The sequence below is a fragment of the Haliotis asinina genome, chromosome 2 (genome assembly GCF_037392515.1).
Source record: "Haliotis asinina isolate JCU_RB_2024 chromosome 2, JCU_Hal_asi_v2, whole genome shotgun sequence".
Classification (NCBI taxonomy): domain Eukaryota; kingdom Metazoa; phylum Mollusca; class Gastropoda; order Lepetellida; family Haliotidae; genus Haliotis; species Haliotis asinina.
In genome coordinates this window covers 92,523,103-92,545,604 of record NC_090281.1, presented here as the reverse complement: position 1 = coordinate 92,545,604, position 22,502 = coordinate 92,523,103, and the positions used below count along the sequence as shown (strand labels likewise).

General features: G+C 40.0%; 1 protein-coding gene across 1 annotated transcript; it reads right to left on the bottom strand.

The window, feature by feature from the left end:
• Positions 1–1,718: 1,718 nt before the first annotated feature.
• On the bottom strand, positions 1,719–22,197 carry LOC137273026 (cell death abnormality protein 1-like). The gene is made up of 5 exons (XM_067805467.1): positions 22,105–22,197; positions 5,246–5,575; positions 3,961–4,536; positions 3,664–3,748; positions 1,719–3,466 (listed from the first exon to the last, which is right to left on the bottom strand). Exons 1-5 carry the CDS (start codon positions 22,154–22,156, stop codon positions 3,349–3,351), a joined length of 1,161 nt encoding a protein of 386 aa, XP_067661568.1. The 5' UTR covers positions 22,157–22,197; the 3' UTR covers positions 1,719–3,348.
• Between the last annotated feature and the right edge of the window lie 305 nt (positions 22,198–22,502).

Here is a 22,502-nt window from a genome sequence, read left to right as displayed (position 1 = left end):
TTCTCAATCACCTGATGAAGGAGTAAGCATTAACTCCGAAACGTTGTGTTCTCATATAAAGAAGGTGATATCCATAAAAATCGTCATTCTTATGTACTTCACTTCTAAATGCCCTTCAAACACCAGACTCGATTATTTACCGACCCTTGCCATATAGCTGGAATACTACTACAAGTTTCAGTTGTCACCGTGACACCATGTCAAGTGACTAAATGGGTATCTACAGACAACCAAATAATCAGACAATATTACCTTAACAGCGCCTTTGGAAAGTTTTTCAAACATACAGATCGATATTTTAGCACTTAATCCAATTCAAGTATTGATATATTGACGTTATTGTCAATTTAAATAATAACAATGGCACTGCATCAACAGCGCGACGAGTCGTAAAATATTCTTCCGTATACGGGAATGTTCAAAAGCTGTCGATCATGCCGCCGAGCCTGGCTTATTTTGGCGTCTGCTTCCATCGGTAAAGGTTGCTGGAGCCCATTTATCTCCGTAGGTCTGTGAGTATGTAAAACAACACGATCGCGATTTTTACGTCCATCTCATATTACAAAGAAATACTTGTCTCAGGATTAACAGCAGTCTTAAAAGATCCTCTTTTGTTGTGTCATAATTATTGATCTTTAATGGCTTAATTTATGACGGCTCGATATAAGAAAATTGCAAAATAATAATTAATAAATGCCACGAAATGGTAGTAAGACATAGTGTTGTACAGACAAAGATTACGGGCACATGGATCGATTATGTGTATTTGTATAAACTTGTCATATTACTCATGAACTTACAGATCGATCAGTTACACATTACTGACGTCTGTAAACAGAGATCGGTAAGAAGGGGCGTCATAGTTTGGTTTAAGGTCGCTTTGAAGAGTATTTATTTTATGTCATGGCGTGTTCGGTAGTGGGGGAATGTTCACCGGGTGATATGGAGAATGTTTATAGTGATATGGAGCATGTTTACTTCGCTGGTTATATTTACTCGATAGAGAAACCAAGAGTCCTAATCAGGACCATCCCCAGGATTTGACCCGATTTTGCCGGGGTCTTTAGGTCGGATCAAACTATCCGTGCACCTTGTGAGTGAGCGAGTTGAGTTCTTACGCCGCTTTTAGCAATATTCCAGCAACATGACGGTTACATGACACCGGAAATGGGCTTCACACATTGTACTCACAAGGAATCGAGCCTAGGCCTACAGCGTGACGAGCGAACGTTTTAACCACTAGACTACCCCTCCGCCCCATACCCCTTGTGTGTTTAGTGGGATAGCACTTACTCCACAACCCTGACGTCTCGACGACCTTGACTAATAATAACGTCACCAGAACTATTAAAGGATAAAAGTAAGGATTCATAAGGAGGTCATAGAAAATGGCGTCACATATTGTACCCATGTGGGGGAATCGAACCTTAGTCTTTGGCGTGACCAGCACCGCCCAAGATGCACAGGGAGAAAAAGAAGAAAAAGTCTTTAAAAGGTTTGTTCAGGGTGATATGCCTGATGTTGAAAGACAGCAGCAGGAAGTGAATTTCAGTTATATGGATTAAGGTTGGACCAAACCGAATCCAATCTGGCATATACTGATAGTGAGCCATTTTGATATCCGTTTCCCTTTTATATAATACCTGTTTGAAGCCTTTGTTTGTGATTTTCTTCTGTGGGTTGCATGGGTAACAACAACAACAACAACAAACAGCAACAACAACAACAATGACACATTGACACATTGTCATTCCAGGGGCAAAATGTGTCGATATCATCATTTTATTGTATAACGGATCAGATCATCTACTTTTAAGAATCTAAACACACGCTACCACGCAAACACCATCATTGTTTGTCTCGATCAGGTGTTTTTTTATTCCTGTTCAGTGTATGAAAATAAGTGAAAGAGAAAGAACCAAATGTTTCCTCAACACTTCATATGTATGGCTGTCTGTCAAACGATCATCGCCATTAGGTTTTTTTAACAACAGGACGACTCACCCAGTGTTACAAGTGTGTATTCCTGCAGATCTCGCCGTGCAGGGACGGTTGTTGCGGCGAAGCACGGTTAAGCAACTTGTCATTTAACTGCCCAATCGGATTTCAGGTCAGAAAAATACATTGAAAAGTGTTACGGTTACATAAAAGACCCATCATAGCACAGGTCTGATCAATAATGTCTTTATGATAAAGACGCCGTTTTCAAGTTACAAGTGAAAATCTACACATAAAGGCGCTGTAACTAATAAACAAAAGGTGCTATACACAAAGCTGTAAAAAGGCTGTTTTCAACTCACCAACTTCCAGAAGACACATCAAACAATAAAACACTTGACGTTTTACCACATCCCACTGACATACGTTTCCACATACATGCTAAGATTCTGTGATTACTTTGGGAATTTTGATTTCGCTTTTATTGCGTTTCACATTGGTACTAAGTTTTGGACAGGAACCCGTCATCATTCAGCAAAGACTTGACATTCGCAGTGCACTGTGTTATATATATATATATATTGGGTTAATCATCCGCTGACATTGCTCTTGTCTCATTTTCAGGATAATGGGGTTTCACATAATATTAAGCACATATGCCCTAGAATGAACGCTGACATAACGCTTAATTATGAAAAAATACGTTATTCAGAACAAAAACAATGATATCAGTTGAAAATACAAATACGACAAAATAGTCATGAATGTAATTGCTTGTCAGAGAGGACGTTTGCTGACGATCCAAGGTTTTGCGGAAATGGGAACCACGATCATGTAAAACCGGAAATCATTCACTTCATATTATGACAGATAGTGGCCAAACCATTTACTGTTAAAACTCATTAAATGGATGTCCTATATAAAGGTCATTGATTGCGATTGACACTTTATGGTAATTCCTCAAAATGCATTTTAAAAAAGTTTTGAATCGTATTTATGAATACACATGCTCTTTGCTAACGGAGGATTGGTGCAGTTGCACCGTGAGTAATTACCGGACTGGAATATCATCATGAACACAATCTGAGAAACCGATGTCGGGCGGAATGTACCATGTTCTATTCCCCATGTGGGTACAATCTGGTGCCCTCCCGCCTTGATATTGCTGGAACGTTGCTAAACACGGCGTAAAACAACCTCGCCCACCCGCTCACTCCCTGAGGTGGTGTGGAGCTGATCCATGTACATACTTGTAACTTGAGGTCCACTCTGTATGCATGATGGTGACACGAGGGGCAAGGGTATTAACACCCATGACTTTTTCACAACCGTTGCCGCGGTGATTATGACGTTCTGGACCATGGTCAAATTATTCGTAGATATTCCTGGACTGGAACAAGCGGACACTTGCTACACGGCAATTGCACCTAAGGCAAACGTAAACTGCGTGTTTTGTTCTACGTCATCATCCACTGGCTCCGGTAGTCCTCGGTAGTCACTTTCAATGACTGGTATAGTTGACTTTCGTCTGTAAAAGGACATGAAATTACCAACCATCTTTCGTGACTTAAAAGAGAGAAAGTTATATAAAGCCGTTTGTATTTATACTCTGTATTGTGTGTGTATGTGCGTGTGTGTGTGTGTGCGTGCGTGCATGCGGGTGTGCGTGTGTGTGTGTGTGTGTGTGTGTGTGTGTGTGTGTATCTGAGTGCTAAACTTCATTACCTCATGCATCTGATAGTCAAGCAGGCCAGTACCAAAACAGCCAACAGGACAAAGCCGATTATCAGCCAAACCACCCAGCTCCGTCCTGTGAAAAGACATTAGATAGATAGATAGATAGATAGATAGATATTAAAGTATCATATTATGAAAATCGCAGCAGAGAAAGTGCAACTTGTGTTGAATGGATTACACCTTTTCTAATAAATTGTCAAATAATCATATGTACTATATTCGTTCATGACTGTATTTTTTGAAAATAAGATCTATAGAATATATTCGTTACATTTGAATATTTACCATCTTTGATATCCTCCGCACAATTGCTAAAATTCAGAAATGGAGTACACAGCTGTTGTACACATCCAACGGTACAGGAGCTAACATTAATAGTTTCTTTAATGATTTCATTACAGGCTGAAGTGGCCTCTGGCTTGTGTGTCAAGCATCCAGAATGAGATCTGCAAACATTCTGTTTGATCACCTTACATGTGTTTTCAGTTATGCTAGGCGCATGACATCTATCAGAGCAGTTAGGCTTGGTCACCTCTGAACAGCTTTCTCCATAATCTGATTCACACTGTGTACACGCTGAAGTAAACTGATCACACGTTTTGCATTGTGTGGGACAGAATTCCCGACATGAAATCCCCGTCCGTCCATTTTTGCACCCGTCTGAACATTTCAGTTTCCCCTTATCGTATTCACATCTTCCACGTAGGCAGTATTCACTACAAACTGAATTACAGTTGTCTATGGAAATGGAATCCCCACATTCTATGGGACAGCTGAAACACGTGTTCACCTCGGGGTTGCAGAGCTCTGAACATGGCAGACAACTCACATTTGTATCGCTCACCGAACAAAGGCCTGAACCTTAAATGAGAAACAATGAGAAGTTTTAATGGGTGAATGAGTTTAGTCTTGCGCCGCACTCCGTAATACTCCAGCTATATGGTGGCGGTCTGTTAATAATCGACTCTGAATCAGACAATCCAGTGATCACCAGCATGAGCATCGATCTCCGCAACTAGGAGCCGATGACATGTGTCAACCAAGTCAGCGAGCCTCACCTCCGGATTCCTTAAGTCGCCTCTTACGAGAAGCGTTAAATATTCAAACAAAAATACCTCTGAAACCATGAAAAATCTTGGTACTTGAAACCACATACATGGAGTGAGCTGAAGGTATTGCAAAGTGATCTGTGAATGACACCGTGGATGCGTCAGGTCTTTCCTATGTCATACGTACGAAACGTATACAAAATATACGCAATACCAAATATGACAGCATCATTATAGGTCATCATATACTTGAGTTCATGTGGTAATAAACGTTTCACCTTTTGCATGTAGCTTTTACTGAGCTTAAGGCTAATCGTGATGAACATAATATTGGAAGGTTTACGAGTATACTTCATATCATTTACAATAATATACAATATGGCTTGTTGGTGATTGTTAGGTGATTCATTTTGACAACATCATAAGAATCTGTCTCGTAAGACCAAGAAGCATCGGTATTTTACATTTTTCAGCATAATGTAACCATAATATACTATTTATGAAATCACCCAGATGATTACCTTTACGAGTGCAGGTGTCGTGTCCTTCTCTACAGGAAGTACAGACGGAAGTATGTTGGTCACAGGCTGCACAGTCGTCTGGACAGAACTCTTGGCAGTAAGAACCAGTTCGTCCATCTTGACACCCGTCAGAACACTTCAGATTTGCCTGTACGTATTCACACGTCTTGTCAATACACTGCTCGCTGCAGACTAACGTACATGTGTCCTTGTTTACAGCGTTGTCACACTGTTTGGGGCACTTGAAGCAGCTGTTGTTTCGCGGATCACATATGTCTGTGCACGGATAGCAGTTGATATTTGTATCGTTTATTGAGCAATGTTGTGTTCCTGTAATAACAATGATATTACTTACACATCATTTCAACTGACACTCTAACTGAGATTTTCAAATGGTTTCATGAACTGAAGCAAACCATATATTCTTGATTCTTACATTAAGTTACATCTTGTATGCGATTATTGCTGTCTTCTTTCATTGATGTATTCGACATAACAGAAATTAGTTAGGCTTACCTGCTGTCAGTTTAAAAACTGATATGTGAAGAAATAGTTGAGTGAGTGAGTGAGTGAATGAGTTTTGTTTACGCTGCACTCAGCAATATTCCAGCTATATGGCAACGTAACATATGTCATATTTGGGATTACACTTCCTTAGTAAATTGCAAAGCTGTGATTACACAATGTCATTATTTTAGAAAGTGGTCAAATGTAACATACGTCATATTTGGGATTGTGTAATCATAGCCTCCAGCCGCTGCAGCTGTGCCAATTTACACTTATCGGAGGTGTACGCAAAGTACACAGTCTAGTACAAAGTACACAGGCCGAAGTCACGGTGGCCGAGAGGGCTAGGAGGCTGACTTTGTGTGCTGGCGATTAGGTGACTGACTGTGGGTGTGGGTCCGAATCTCGGATGGGACTCAACTCAACATATGTTACATTTGGCCACTTTCTAAAATAATGTTATTGTGTAATCATACATGGAGGCGGTCTGTAAATAACTGAGTCTGGACCAGACAATCCAGTAATCATCAGCATAAATATCGATTCGCACAACCGGGAACCGATGACATGTGTCAATCAAGTCAGCGAACCTGAACACCTGATCCCGTTAGTCATCTCTTAGCATAGTCGCCGTGTATGGCAAGCATGGGTTGCTGAAGGCAATTCTACCGCGGATCTTCACGTTTGAAAAATAGTTAAGGGAATGACATGACACAAGGTTGATAAATGTAGACTGATACAACTCACTGATAAACCATTTCATGGTTCACTATTTATACACATTTCCCGTTTCCAGGTAAGCCATTACGTGACTTAATGTCTGAACAGACGCTTTCCCAGGAATATCGAGTCAGATGTTGGGGGCGTGTGTGAGTCGGTGAATCTGATATGTACATGTACATAACTGTTTCTTGCATCAGGGACACCTATTCCAGGGCACGACACAAATATATTTCAGGTAGGTTGCATCTGATGCGGTTTCAAGTATGCTTCACCTAGTCATTCGACTTGTAAAGAGCTGGGTAAGAATTGGTCTTTATCACCCAGTGCTATTCGTATGAGGCGACTAACGAGATCAGGTGGTTAGAAAAGTTGACCTGGTTGTGACATGTCTTTGTATCCCAACGATGCTTATGATATCGATGCTTATGATGTTGATCACTGAATTGTCTGGTCCAGACTGGATTATCTGGTCTAATATCTACTTACCGCTGGGGTGTTGCGGAATGCGGCGTTAAACAACAAACAACTACTTACTTTCTCATTCATTCCGTTCATTAAAACGCTTCCTCAGTGGTCTTGTGAATAAATGTACTAGTAATTGATAAAGATGTATTCCCAATGGAACAGTGGACAGCAATCAGTGGGCAATCCAGTGAGCAACATTCCACTCCTTCAGGGTACATGACCACACAACTGCTACTTCACCACCCACCACCCTATCATATCGGTCGCTCCATACACCTAACAGCAAAGGATGCTAAAAGTCAATTCTAAGCCGGAATACCAAGGGGTACGTTCCAGGGGAACATCGGCATAGTTGGACCGACGAATTATCAAGGGAAGTAACTCTTCCAGTCTTGTGCGATGGCAAATAACAAATCGTTCACAATGTTTACCCGAAACGCTTCCTGTATTTGAAAACGATAGGCAGGTTTAACAAGAATTGAATGAAGCAGCCAGAAAGTGATAGTGCATCCTTTGTAGTGAAGTTCACAGTATTTGTTCATTGTGCATGCATGATTGTGTCATTTAATACGTTTACACTTTCTTACATTTCATGTTCAGCAGAGTAGGTTCAGAGTAGTAGGATCTACTCATACACCCCTCCTATATTCATCCTGGCAAGTACTGAGACAATGATAAGTAAAACGTCGTGATGAGTCTGATGTTTAGTGTTTGAGATGAGAGATATCGGTGGGAAAGGTTGTAGTTGTAAATGATGTACGTTATAAAATATATGGCAGTGAAAGAGCCGAAGCCGTACAACTGACAATGCCCTTTGTCAGTGAGTGAGTGGGTTAATAATTAACGTCACATCAGCAATATTTCAGCCACATCTTGACGGGAACTCAACACTGAAATGGAATATATGTGTATTATAAAAAACCAGTCGATAAAGGACAGTAAAACAACTAGAATATCACAGAAAAGAATGTAAAACTAGTAATTACATCTAAAACAATTTATCTATAGAGGACAACACAATATAGGGACCATGGGGACTCATAGTACTTTTGCTACCTGCATGGACCCTAGCTGGATTTACATCATCCATCCACTCAGCCGTCAGCAATTTGGCAAAATCTAGCCATACAGTGAAAAGTCACTTATTCTACGATTCAAAACATGGAAAGTTGAATGTTTGTGGACTTACGTACCCTCTCAGGAGGACAATAGTTTTACAGTACTTCAACCCCCTTTGAGGATACAGTCTCTGACAAGTACAGTTACGAATTTAAACTTCCAACAATAAAATGTTGATCTATTTACAATTCAGTTAATAAATCTAATTCTTTTAAAAATGCAATGATTAAATGAGAACTTGTATTATTAAAAAGATCCTTCATAGTTCGTAAATTAAAATAGTTATCCCTTGTGATGGAATATTCAACACAGTCAAGCAAAGCATGCTTGACTGTGATTCTTCCATCACAAGGGATACAAAACGGAGGATCTTCACCTTTAAGCAAATATTCATGTGTATATCTTGTGTGCCCAATACGACATTGTCGCATAATGACATCTTCAAACCTGGTCTGACAGTCCAAGTAGGTGTAACCAATGGAGTTTAATTTCCTGTGATTTGTTGACACCTACTTGAGTGTCCCACCTCTTCAGCATCAGATCACAGATGTAAGATCTAATAGTAGCTTTGTAATCAGTGTAGGGAATAAGAAGTGGTGTCACAGATTTGTTGAGTGCTGCTTTAGCAACAAGGTCAGCCAGTGTGTTCCCAGAAATGCCTACGTGGCTGGGTAACCAACAAAAGACGATGTCGTAGCAAGATCATTATACAATTCGATAATTTCGATTAAAACTGGACGTTTACATGATAAGTTTCTAATAGCCCGAAGACAAGAAAGAGAGTCCGAATAGATTATGTATTGTTTATGTTTAGGATGTTTCTAAATACATTTAAGAGCCGTTAATATGGCGTTAGCTCCAGCAGTGAAAATAGAACTATTATCCGGTAATCTAGAAGATATTGTTCTGGATCCAATGACAGTGGAACAAGCCACTGCGCTACCGTCCTTGGACCCATATGTAAATACGGATTTATAATTGCTATATGTATGTTTTAATTGATTATGTTCTTGTTTATATTGTAATTCATTAGTTTCTGCTTTTTGAAATGTGGGCAATGTTAGGTCCACTTGTAGGCTAACCAATTGCCATGGAGGAGAAGAAAGAAGACGGGAAGGGGCTGTTATCCAACTCAATGCTGGCAGCAGAAATAAGTGGTTTTATTCTTAAACCAAGAGGCGGAACAAGAGATGATTTCTTATTGTATAAATCCTCATACAGAGGATTGAAAACACAGTTATATGCAGGGTTTGGAATACAGTTTTGCTACATACTGTAAAGCTTATTTTATGCGTCGCTGTTCAAGAGATGGTTCATCAGCCTCGACATACAGGCTGTCAACAGGTGAAGTTCGAAAGGCGCCATGCCAAAGTCTTAAACCTTGATGATGGAGAGAATCTAATAGTTTTAAGTTGCTTTTGCAGGCTCCACCATATGACAGAGCCATAGTCAAGCTTCGAAAGGACAAGTGATCTGTATGGGTGTAGAAGGGTAGCTTGATCACCTCCCCACTTTGAACTAGACACGACTTTATCCATAGTATGCATATTTTTCCCACGACAAGGAATATTAAAATCATCCACAAATAACGATCCATCAATTCAATCGTTTAAAACTGTCGATAAACTATTTATATTTATGCTAAAAGGTGTGACAGACACAATACTGCCTTGTGGAACGCCCTGGTCCTGATTGTAATGGTCAGACAGGGTAGAACCTACTCGGTCTTGAAATTGTCTGCCATTTAAAAAGTTGGCTATAAATTGCGGCAAACGACCTCGCAAACCAAAGTCATGTAAATCTCTTAAAAAGCCATATTTCCAAGTTGTATCTTATGCCTTTTCAATAGACAGCGTGTTGTTTATTGATTAGAGCGTTTTTAAAAAATGATTCCAAACGAACTAGGCGATCAACAGTACTTCTATTTTTACGGAAACCACATTGTATATCTGTTATAAGGTTATTTGTTACCAAACAAGTCGATTATTTATCATGCGTTCCATGGTCTTGCAAACACAGCTAGTTAGTGACATTGGACGATATGATCACGTCCAGGTTTAGGTATTGGTACTACTATAGCGTCACGCCATGAGGGAGGAAAGTTACCTGATGTCCAAATATCATCAAAAATATTCAGCAGAGTTTGAAGACAGGATTCTGTTAAGTGCTTCAGGAGTTGATAATGTATGACATAGTTATCAGCTCCTGTAGCAGTATCGTGGGCTTGGTGAAAAGCGGTATAGAGCTCATGAATGGAAAATAGTTCAATTTAGCCTTCCCCATTATCAGAACTGAAGTTAATAGCTTTCTTTTATTGTTGGTTTTGGTATTGTTTGAATTTAGGCACATAATTAGAAGAGGAAGAGTGCTTAGCATGAGTATCACCCAGTTTATTCGCAATATCTGATGCCATGTTCCATACCTTGGGCATGGGTGTTCGAGAATTTATTTCAGATACATACTTTCTTCCAAGATTGGCGTTTATTCATTTTAAAAGTACACCGCGCTTTAGCACTTAAAATTTTGAATTTATTTAAATTATGCACCATAGGATGGAGACAGAAATAATGTTCTGCTTTCTCCTTGCCTTCCTAGCCTGTTTGCATTCATCAGTGAACCTTGGTTTTCTTATGTGTGGAACTGCAGAAGACTTTGGGATACACTCGTCAGCAATGACATTGAGTACATCTCAAAAACATTTAATAGCATCTGGAACAGTAATAAAACGTTCGGGATTAAGTTTGCCAGTACAGAGAGATTCATGTAGAGTCCAGTTGGCCTTTTTAAAATTGTGATGATGGCGGTACATCAGAGGGTTGAGAGGCTCTAGTGTTGTAGGGAAATGGTCGCTCCCACACAGTTCGTAGTGGACCAGCCATTCAAATTCATTTAAAAGATCAGAGTCAGTAACTTGGAACGGTTAAGAATTTGCCGTGATAAACGATGTAAGAAATCCCCTGTGAAGCAGCAAAACAGAACAAAGACAAGTATGAAACATTCATATATTGCATTATTAATAAGCAAAGAGAGCAACGTATACAAAGTGACAAATCAATTTCACAATACTGATTTGAAATACAATACAAGGGAGACTAAATCTAAGGCAATGGGTCACAAAACATAATAAAGCAAACTCACCAAAGTGTTAGTGCGAGAGAGAAACAGTCATGCAGAATGTAACACGGCGAGCGGTCTGACAGCAGTTTCAAGCGTTGACAGAAGCAGAAAGATATTACTCCAGTAATGTGTCCCCTCAACACAGCAAATAGCCTTTATATATATAATCAGTCATTTCGGGCACATACGACCATCGCCAACACTGTAGAAATCTCTAACAGTCTCCCGGAAGTACAAATAGAAAACCAAGGGCAGATAATTTCTGGAAAACCTGCTGCCAGAATCTTAAAAGTGCTGACCAGTTATTATGCGAAATGGGATCCATCATAATTATTACTTAATCAATAACAAAAATATACAGCAAATACACTCTCGTAAGAAACTGAAAAATCCAGAACTGAATACGTTTCTGTGCCAGGATGTAAATATGTATGTGACCCGTCATTGTAAATACAAAGATCATTATTTGAAAGAAAATCCTCAAGTAATTTACCTTTGGTGTTCGTAGTAGTACCACCCCAGAGTGGGTTGTTTCCATTTAAATCGCCCACGATTATAAAAGGTTTAGGAAGTTCATTGTAAAGAGCTTGGACTGGAGTTAACTGGACAGTGGATGAAGGTGGAATATACAATGAACAAAGTGTAAATGCAACTTGTAATGCAGGTCGCACAGCTACGGCTTGGAGATTTGTTTTAAGCGCTAATGAACTATGTATAACATTTTGCCGTACCAAGATTGCTGTTCCTCCACTTGCCCTATCACCTGGAGGTGAAAAATAATTATATGCGTTGAAATGACAGAGGTCAAGAGTATCTGCGTGTTTTAAATATGTTTCCTGTAGACAGATTGCTGACGGTGTAAAATCCTGGATTAAAAGCTGCAATTCATTAAAATTAGTCCTTAGTCCTCTGCAATTCCACTGAATAATATTATTCTGATAACCTACCTTTTGGGGGGATTTACTGGGGATCCACCCCACACTTGTTTGGTGGGCGACAAGATGTGTGCCCTAGAGCGGACGTTTTCAGACACGTCCATGTCTTCGAGTGATCCATATTTGTTGGGCTCTGCCGCTTAGCTTTTTCAAAGAATCTGGCTTTTTAGTTTTTGTTTTACTGAGTTGAGACCTTGTTGATGTCTGAGAAGATATGTCATGATCAGGGGGTGTTGCTGATTGAATTTGAGATGTACCAGGAAGTGATTCTGCAGTTTGAGTAGATATGGCAGGTGATAGAGATTGAGGGGAATCCGTGCTCACCCAAGTCACGTTTGTCTGACAGCTTGCAGATAATTTCATTATTGTGGATGTTGCTTCTGGGTTTGGTCTGGCAACGGAACAGCATTAACTTTTGTATAGTGCTCTGGACCATTTTATTTTTTTGCATCTGCAAAAATGATGTTTTGTGTAAAATGTATGTAAACTTTATTCTATTAATAGCCATTTGTTGTTTCCAGACTGGACGTTCTTTAGAGAAAGGTGGGTGATCCCCTGCGCAGTTTGTGCATTTTTTAACATGGCTGTCGCAATATTCTGATGTGTGTGCTTTTTCACTACAATGCGCACACACAACAGACAATGTGCACGTATTTACACCATGACCGAACTTTTGGCTCTTGAAGCACCACAGCGGATTCGGAATGTATGTATCAACATTGAGATTACAGTACCCTGCCTAAAGTGACTTTGGAGCTGTAGGTGAAGGGAAGGAAAACAGATAAGTGTTGTTTTTTATGGTTGTGTTGTTTTATGGGTTGAGAAGCGTTTGGTATATGGTATATATCTCATCTCGGAAATGATCTCTATGTCAGACATGTCTGCCAGCAATCGATCATCACGATCTCGCACTATTCCCTTACTGGTGTTGAGTGTTTTGTGGGTCGTGACGGTAACCGGAGTACCAACAAAAGTGTCAATGTTCAAAAGGTTGGTTGACTGTTGCTTTCTGGCGCATTCAATCAACAGCGCACCAGAAAGTAATCTTCTAATGTTCTTTACTTCGACAGCAATGCTTTGGATACCCTTAGACAAAGCAAACGAGTTTAACTTCAAAGGTGTGTTACCTTTGGTCTCAATGACAAGGAAACGTGGCCAGTAATCAATCTGTTTGGACTTTCTGAGGTCGTCAACGGGATCATTTTCGAAAGGACGTTTGCTCTTCTTACTGGGGGTTTCATAAGCCCGGGTTAGTTATTTAGATTCCATCATCCGAGCTCCCCACCCACCACGGAGTATCACATGGACAATGCTAAAAACAAGTGGGTCTCAAACTTGCAGCACCAAGGATACTCGAATGATATATTCCAGCAGAAAAACCAAAAGACTAATTCTTCCACCAGATTGGCCCATGAGCCACCGCCTTCTGGGCATAAGACTCTAGGCAAAGTTCATGTAAACAAAATTCAAGTCAAATAATATTCTATGAACAAAGGGTGCCTTGACTAAAATTTAAACAATTCCAAAATTAATTAAATTTTGTGCAACTACATATAATCCATGCACAGGGTTTGGCGTGACCAGCCGATTGATTGAACCGGGCCCATTCAACCACCCGTCTGGGTGAAGTAATGGCCAAAGTGGGGTATTGAGCAATTGGAGCACTGGTCCTGCTCCCATTACCTCAACCACCAGGATCCCTTCCTCCACGGACACAGGGCCGCAACCCACGGTAAACGGGTTGGTGGACCAAATATGCCCCCGGGTCCACACAGGGGGTTGGTGAGCACTTAGTGTTACCCAGCACCCATCACGAAGAGGTGGCTGACAATTCCCTTTGTATCATTTAAGTATGTATAATGTATTTTCGCTTTGAATTAATGTACAGTACACGTACATATTTTGGAATGGAGTATTTGTCTTGTACAGTCCTGTAATAACCAAGATCTTTATGTACATAACATTTGTAAAGGCATTGAACATGTATCTTAACAGATCGAGTCAAAACATTACACAACAGTCTCGTTTCCTGCTGACTAACTACCATCCTATTGTTTTTAACCAACTCATGCAACTGGATGTATAAATATTAATCCGTATTATTTGATACATCTAATGAGGGGCGGATACAGCTTTTTGAGAAAGGTAAACGTAATAACCGCAACACAATTTAATAACCGCAACACACACACACGAAAAAAAACACACAACACACACACAAACACACACACAACACACACACACACACACACACACACACACACACACACACACACAAACAAAAACACATAACAGGTGTAAGCAGCCAGCCAGGTGCTTTGTGAATCATTTTGCGGCCTCTTCAAACAAGGAAGCCTGTGAAAATCAGTGAAAATCATGCTGCATAAACCTCGAAACCATGAAATACGATTTTTCCAAAGTTTCAAAATTATAAAAACCTCATTTGCAAATACCATTTCCTTATGAAACTAGGATCTTCGAACTGGAATTTTGTGAAACCATAGTTGTTTGTAGTGTCTCTTTTCACGCTCACGCGAGAAAGTTCGGATCGACTAAAAACTAGGACAGTGTCTGAACTAGTTCATGAGATTTCGGTTTCGGTTTGACACATCCACTTGTATAACAGTTTCCCTGTGTAGCTGTATACAGCTATTCCCGTCATACTGGATGCTGTTAACCTACACGTGTGAAGCGCAGTCAGTCTTCGTCATATCGATCGACATCGTTCTGGGTAAATATGAAACCAAGAGCTGAATAGCAAAGGCGGAAATTACATACAAACTCAGTCAATGACCCGCAAAAAGCACAGTGCAAACAAACAGTGTTTGTGTGTGACTGGTCGTAATAGAAAGGTCGTGACACCCTCACTGAAAGTGAGGGATGGGTGAGTGAGTGAGTGAGTTAACATTTAACGTCACATCGGCAGTATTGCAGCCATATCGTGACGAGAGCATTCTTAAAAAAGGAATCTATGTATATGATAAAAACCTGTCGACGACGGACAGTACAACAACTAGAATATCACAATAAGAAATAAAACCAGCGTGAAAAGTTAAAACTAATATTCCTATTCAGACAATACAATATAAAAACAGGCTATATAGATCACCAACAACTGAAGGTAGATCACCATACTAGGGGCCATGGGGACTTACAGTACTTCTGCATCCTGCATGGTCCCTAGCGGGATTTACATCCCCTCAGCTGATGGTGATTGTAAGCAAGATTAGCCACAAATTAAAATGACACATATTCTACGGCTAAGACACAATGGAAGATCAAATTTGACTTAAAATGTTTTGGGACTTACATACCCTCTCAGGAGGACAATAATTTTACAGTGCTTTAACCCCCCTCGAGGATACGGCCACTAACACTCTAAGTTACTAATTCAGACTTCCAAGCATAAAACATTTATCTATTTACAATTCATTTACCAAATCTAATTCTTTTAAAAATGCAATAATTAAATGAGAGCTAACGGAATTAAAAAGATCCTTCAAAGTTCGTGAATTAAAATATTTATCCCTTGTGATGGAATATTCAACACAGTCAAGCAAGACATGCTTGACTGTGATTCTTTCATCACAAGGGATACAAAACGGAGGATCTTCACCTTTAAGCACATATTCATGTGTATATCTAGTGTGGCCAATACGACATTGTCGCATAATGACCTCTCATTTATACCCACTTGGGTGTCCCACTTCTTCTGCATCAGATCACGGATATAAGATCTTATCGCAGCTTTATAATCTGAGTATGGAATAAGAAGTGGTGTCACAGATTTGCTGAGTGCTGCTTTAGCAGCAAGATCGGCCAACGTGACTAGGTAACCAACAAAGAACAATGTCGCACTGGCCAGTAGCAAGATTATTGTACAATTCAATAATTTCTATTAAAAGTGGATGTTTACAAGAAATATTTTTAATAGCATGAAGGCAAGAGAGAGAGAGTCTGAATAGATTATATACTGTTTACGTTTAAGGTGTCTTTGAATATATTGAAGAGCAGTTAATATGGCGTTTGCTTCTGCAGTAAAAATAGAGCTGTTATCGGGAAGTCTAGAAGATATTGTTCTCGATCCAATGACAGTGGCACAAGCTACTGCACCACCGTCCTTGGATCCATCTGTAAATAAGGGTTTGTAAGTGCTATATTTATGTTTTAATTGATTATATTCTTGTTTATATTGTAATTCATTAGTTTCTGATTTTTTAAATGAAGTTAATGTTAGGTCAACTTGTGGCCTAACCAACTGCCAAGGAGGAGAAGAAAGGAGACGGGAGGGAGCTATGTTTTCCAGCTCAATTCCGGCCGAAGAAAGAAAGGGTTTAATTCTGTGTCCTAGAGGTGGAACAAGAGAAGACCTCTTGTCATACAAATTTTCATAAAGCGGATTGAACACACAGTCATAGGCTGGGTTTGATTTATTAGAATATAGTTTAGTAATGTATTGTAAAGACAGCTTTATACGGCGTTGTGAAAGAGATGATTCATCAGCCTCAACATAGAGACTGGCAACAGGTGAGGTTCTAAAAGATCCAAGACAAAGTCTTAGACCTTGGTGATGGACAGAATCTAATAGTTTGAGGTTGCTTTTACAGGCTCCACTATACACAATGGCCATAATCAAGTTTAGATCGTACCAATGATCTGTATAAGTGAAGGAGGGTAACTTGATCCCCTCCTCACTTGGAATTTGAAACAACCTTTAACAAATCTAGTGCCTTCAGACATTTAGCTTTAAGGGATTTAATGTGTGGCAAGAAGGTTAAATGAGAATCGAAAATTAAACCCAGGAACTTGGCCTCCTTTACAACCTTGATGGGAGTGCCATTTAAAGATAGTTCAGGGTCCTTATGCGGCTTATATGTTCTACAAAAATGTATGCAATTAGTTTTGGATTTAGAAAATTTGAAGCCATTTTCAAAACACCATTTATTTATTTTGTTCAAACATAACTGCAGTTGTCTTTCAATAGTGTGCATATTTTTACCACGACAAGAAATATTAAAATCATCCACAAATAATGATCCATCAATTGAATCATTTAAAACCTTGGATAAACTGTTGATCTTAATACTAAACAAAGTGACAGACAAAATACTACCTTGAGGGACACCCTGATCCTGATTGTAATGATCAGACAGGGTAGAACCTACTCGGACTTGAAATTGCCTGTCTTTTAAAAACTCTGATATAAAAAGAGGCAAACGACCTCTCAATCCAAATTCATGTAAATCCCTCAAAATACCATGCTTCCAGGTCGTATCATAAGCTTTCTCAAGATCAAAGAAAATTGATACAGCATGTTGTTTATTTACTATTGCATTTTTCACGAAGGATTCTAAGCGTACCAAATGATCAATGGTACTGCGATTTTTCCTGAAACCACACTGAATATTTGTAATGAGATTATTGGTTTCAAGATACCAAACTAATCTGTTATTCACCATACGTTCCATGGTTTTACAGAGACAGCTAGTGAGGGATATCGGTCTGTAATTCGACGAATCTGTATGATCCCTGCCAGGTTTTGGTATTCGGACTACAATGGCATTACGCCACGAAGGAGGAAATGCTCCAGACGTCCATATTTTGTCAAATATATCTAAAAGTGTGACCAGACATGGTTCAGGCAAATGTTTCAGTAGCTGATAATGAATATTGTCATCACCTGCTGCAGTGTCATGAGCTTGGTCAAGAGCTGCATATAACTCATGTAATGAGAAAACTTCATTATAATCTTCACCATTATTTGATTCGAAATTAAGTTTTTTCTTTTCCTGTTGTTTCTGATATCTCTGAAACTCAGGGACATAATTTGCCGATGAAGAATTTTTGGCAAGTGTTTCGCCTATTTTATTTGCAATATGAGACTTGTCAGTAATTAAATTATCACCATCTTTGAGATGGTGAACTGACGATTTAGAACCTTTACCTTTAATTCTTTGAACCATGTTCCATACCTTGGACATTGGCGTGCGCGAATTAATCCTGGAAACATAGTTCCTCCAAGATTGCCGTTTATTTTGTTTGAAGGTACGACGGGCTTTCGCATTGAGGATTTTAAACTTATTCAAGTTGTGGACAGTTGGATGATAGTTGTGGACAGACGGATAATTTTCCGCCTTTTTCCTCGCTTTTCTGGCTTGCCTACAATCGGAATTGAACCATGGTTTCCGTACATGTGGAGCAGTAGAAGACCTTGGTATACACTCATCAGCTATTTCATTTAAAGTGTCAGAAAAAAAGCCGAATAGGATCAGTTACTTCACTGAAACACTGCGGCCGTAGTTTAGATGTGCATAACGTTTTAAATAACGACCAGTCTGCTTTGGAAAAATTCCATCTTGTATAAGATGGAGAATCAGATGGATTAGCTGCTGTTACAATAGTTGGAAAGTGGTCACTTCCACAGAGGTCATTGTGGACTGACCACTCAAATTCATTTAGTAGAGAAGGGTCTGCAAGAGACAGATCCAGAGAAGAGTAGGTGCCAGTTGCAGGGTGCAGATAAGTGCTTGAATCATCATTGTATATACACAAGTCATTATTGGCTATAAAATCTTCCAGTATTTTACCTTTAGAGTTTGTATTTGTACCACCCCAAATCGGGTTATGTCCATTGAGATCACCCATTAAAATACAAGGTTTAGGAAGTTGGTCATAAAGAGCTTGAAGTTCAGACTGCTGGAGTGCTGAAGAAGGTGAAATATATAAGGAGCATAGTGTAAAGGTAACTTGAAGAGTTAGTCTCACTGCAACAGCTTGGAGACTAGTTGTGAGTGCTACAGGACTATGGATAACATCCTGTTTTACAAGAATTGAAGACCCTCCAGTGGCCCTATCACCTGGAGGTGAAAAATAATTATATGAAGTGAAGATCAAAAGCGTCTGTCTCCTTCAGATAGGTTTCCTGGAGACAGAAAGCGGATGGTGCAAAATCCTGGACATGTAGCTGTAACTCGTTGAAATTGGTCCTTAGGCCTCTACAGTTCCACTGTACAATATTTTTGGAATGGATTATCGTTTGGGCGGGTTGATTGGGGATCTACCCCGTACTTTTTTTGAGGGCGACAAGCTGTGCGCCCTTGACTGGACGTTTTCGGACACGTCCATGTCCTCAAGTGATCCGTATTTATTAAAAAGCTTAATTCTGTTTTCAGACCCTTTTGGGGCTCTGCCACTTTGCGTTTTTGAAGAATCAGGCATAGGTTTAGTTTTTCCTTTAGGAATTTGTTGGACATTTGACAAAGATTGAGACCTTGCAGGTGGCTGGGATGATGAATCATGATCCGAAGCTGGCACTGATTGACTTTGCGACATGCGAGGAAGTAGCTCAGCGGTCTGAGTGGAAATAGCGGGTGAAAAAAACTCTGAGGAATCAGTGTGCACCCAAGTCAAGTTTGTTTGAGCAGCTGAAGAAGACTTAGAAGCCTTAGAGGATGGTTCAGATGATGGTTTTGTTTTAGAAGCATATGGTTCTTGAGGATCGCATCTTTGAACAAGTTGTTTCGCTTCGGCAAAGCTGATATTTTGCGTAAATTTTAGTTTGTTTATTTCAATCTGGTACTTCCAAATCGGACACTCTTTTGAGAAAGACGAATGGTCTCCTGAACAATTGGTGCATTTCTTGTAATTACTGTCACAATCTTCTGTTGTGTGGGTCTTCTCACCGCAGTGAGCACACACAACAGACAATGTGCAGGAATTTACACCGTGACCATACTTTTGACACTTGAAACATCTGAGTGGATTAGGAATAAAAGTTTCCACTTTGATGTGACAGTAGCCAGCCTTTATTGATTTTGGAGACGTTGGAGTGGAAAATGAAAATAAATAGGTGTTGGTTTGTTGGATCTGGTTGTTTCTTCGGGTTGTGAAACGTTTGACAAATAACACACCTTGGTCCTTCATCTCTGCAGCAATGTCAATTTCCAGCATATCAGCAAATAGTCTATCAAGGTCTCTCACAATACCCTTACTAGTGTTAAGAGTACGGTGAGGAGAGACTGACACTGGAATGCCTACAAATGATTTTGTTGAAAGGAGATTGGTTGCCTGTTGCCTCCTATTGCACTCAACAAGCAAAGAACCTGTTCGTAAACGTCTAACGTTTCTAACATCACCTGCAATGCCCTGTATGCCTTTTGATACCGCAAAAGGGTTCAGCTTTAACGGAGTGTTGTCAGTGGCCTCAATTACAATAAACCGTGGCCAGTAGTCAATGGATGTGGACAGTCCTTGGTCTTCAACATCAGGATCAGTAGTATCAAGAGGACGTTTTGTTTTTTTGAGGGGAGTTTCGTAAGCCATGGTATGTTTATATTGTTTCATCATCCGAGCTCCCCACCCGCCACGGAGTATCACAAGGACAATGTTAAAAGCAGGCGGGTTTCCTATCTGCAGCACCAAGGATACCCGGGTGATATACTCAAGCAGAATAATACAAAAGTAATTATTCCACTTGATTGGCCCATGAGTTACTGCCTTCTGGACATAGGACTCTAGGCAAGTTACGAAATTTGAATTGTACAATCGAAATACAAATGAATCATCATGAAGCCAAGACAAAAAATTAAATATTTTCTCAAATTTGTGAACAGCATTTACATGTACAGGGCTTAGCATGACCAGCCGATTGGTTGAACCGGGCCCATTCAACCACCCGTCTAGGTGAAGTCAGGGCCAAAGTGGTGTGTTGAGCAATAGGAGCAATAGTCCTGCTCCCATGCTCTCAACCACCAGGATCCCTTCCTCCACCGACACAGGGCCGCAACCCACGGCAAACGGGCTGGTGGACCAAATATCCCACCGGATCCACTACGGGGGTGTCGGCGAGCTCTTGGCGTTACCCAGCACCCACCACGAGGAGGTGGCTCGCCACGGGTGCCTAGGGATGGGTAGGCATCCGAAAATCAACAAAAGCTCAGTCAGGAGAAACCTGGGATGGGGATTGTGGACTGTGGATGTTTTTGTTCAGATTCCTTCTGTGACTGCACATGCGGATCCATATCGGGGTGCATGGGTGCACTCGGGTGAAAATGAAATCACTACTCACCACTTTATTCTAAAATTGCCAGACTGGACTTTGCTCAATGTTTTAATATGCATCAAAGTGTTATGTTCTCTGTGTCACATTATGTGATTTTTGACAATATAATTTCTGTTCTGCTCTGTTCCGGTAATTGGTGAATACTAAGGATAGTTGAACTTTCTACAACTTAGCCTCAATCCTAAAATGTATGCTGAACTGTAAGATACAAATGGACACTTCTGAAAGCATTGTGGTATCTGTTGACGTGGTCAACAAGTCAGCGCATTCTGATTCTTTGACATGAGCATGTTAGGTATATGTTCCTGTTAAACGTTGCTCTCACAGCAACAACTCTTGATTCAGAAAATCTTAACGTCTGAGTCGTCATATTTATCAGCTTATTGTAATATTATTTTTATTTGCAAAGTTTTAAACCTGGATAGTTGCATACTACTGCATATAGAGTGTGTTGAATCCAGTGTTGAATGCGTCATTGTGCGCAGCTACTTCCGCCCCGTGCGTGACATGAAAACACAAATGTTAATATGAGGAGAGGAAACAATTCATAAAGAACAGATGGTAGCTTATGAACACAAAGAATCCCAGGTTACACGCACGCCAGCACGCCCGCACGTCCGCACGTCCGCACGCCCGCGAGCGGTAATTATGTCCACGCCTTGGGATCGCCTACTCACAAGATATGAAGGAGGGTACTTTTTTCACACTATTTTTAAAGTGTCATAATATGTACATATTCAAATTACATACTCATGCCTCCATTTAAAAAAAATATATGAGAACATGTCTCTTGATGTAAACTTTAAACTTTTATCTGCACGCATGCATTATATCTTGATCCTCAAGTAACTGTACGGTAATTGCGCCAGCATCTATACCAATATCCTGTTTCACTGGACGTTTAGTAATTTCACAGAAGAGGTTCTTCTTACCTGATACCCATTCAATGAACAAAATGTGAAGAATTAGATGAAAGACCAACATGGTTCATGAGTGGTATAAGCTGACGAACATACCTCACTGACACATTATCGACTGTTTCATTCTTCATACTGATTTCCCCCTTCCTGCACTTGCGGATACAATTCACTGTCCGCACGACAGTATGTAAATCAATATATGATACAAGTTCAGTTGCATAATTTATGTACAGCTCATCCGTATTTATGCTATTGTTTTTGTCTGTTGTTACAGGTACTTACTGCTTGAGTGGTGAAGAGGAGAGTGAAAAACGTTAATATTATACATATACAGGGTATATATATATATACACACACACACACACACACACACACACACACACACACACACACAACTTCGCGATGCAACT

Excerpts from the sequence above, each read along its gene's own strand:
- LOC137273026 (XM_067805467.1), bottom strand. The coding sequence starts at position 22,156 with ATGTTGGTCTTTCATCTAATTCTTCACATTTTGTTCATTGAATGGGTA. Across the intron at positions 5,576-22,104 it reads GTTCATTGAATGGGTATCAG|GAACACAACATTGCTCAATA; the intron begins GTAAGAAGAACC and ends TTGTTATTACAG. Across the intron at positions 3,749-3,960 it reads TGCGGAGGATATCAAAGATG|GACGGAGCTGGGTGGTTTGG; the intron begins GTAAATATTCAA and ends GTCTTTTCACAG.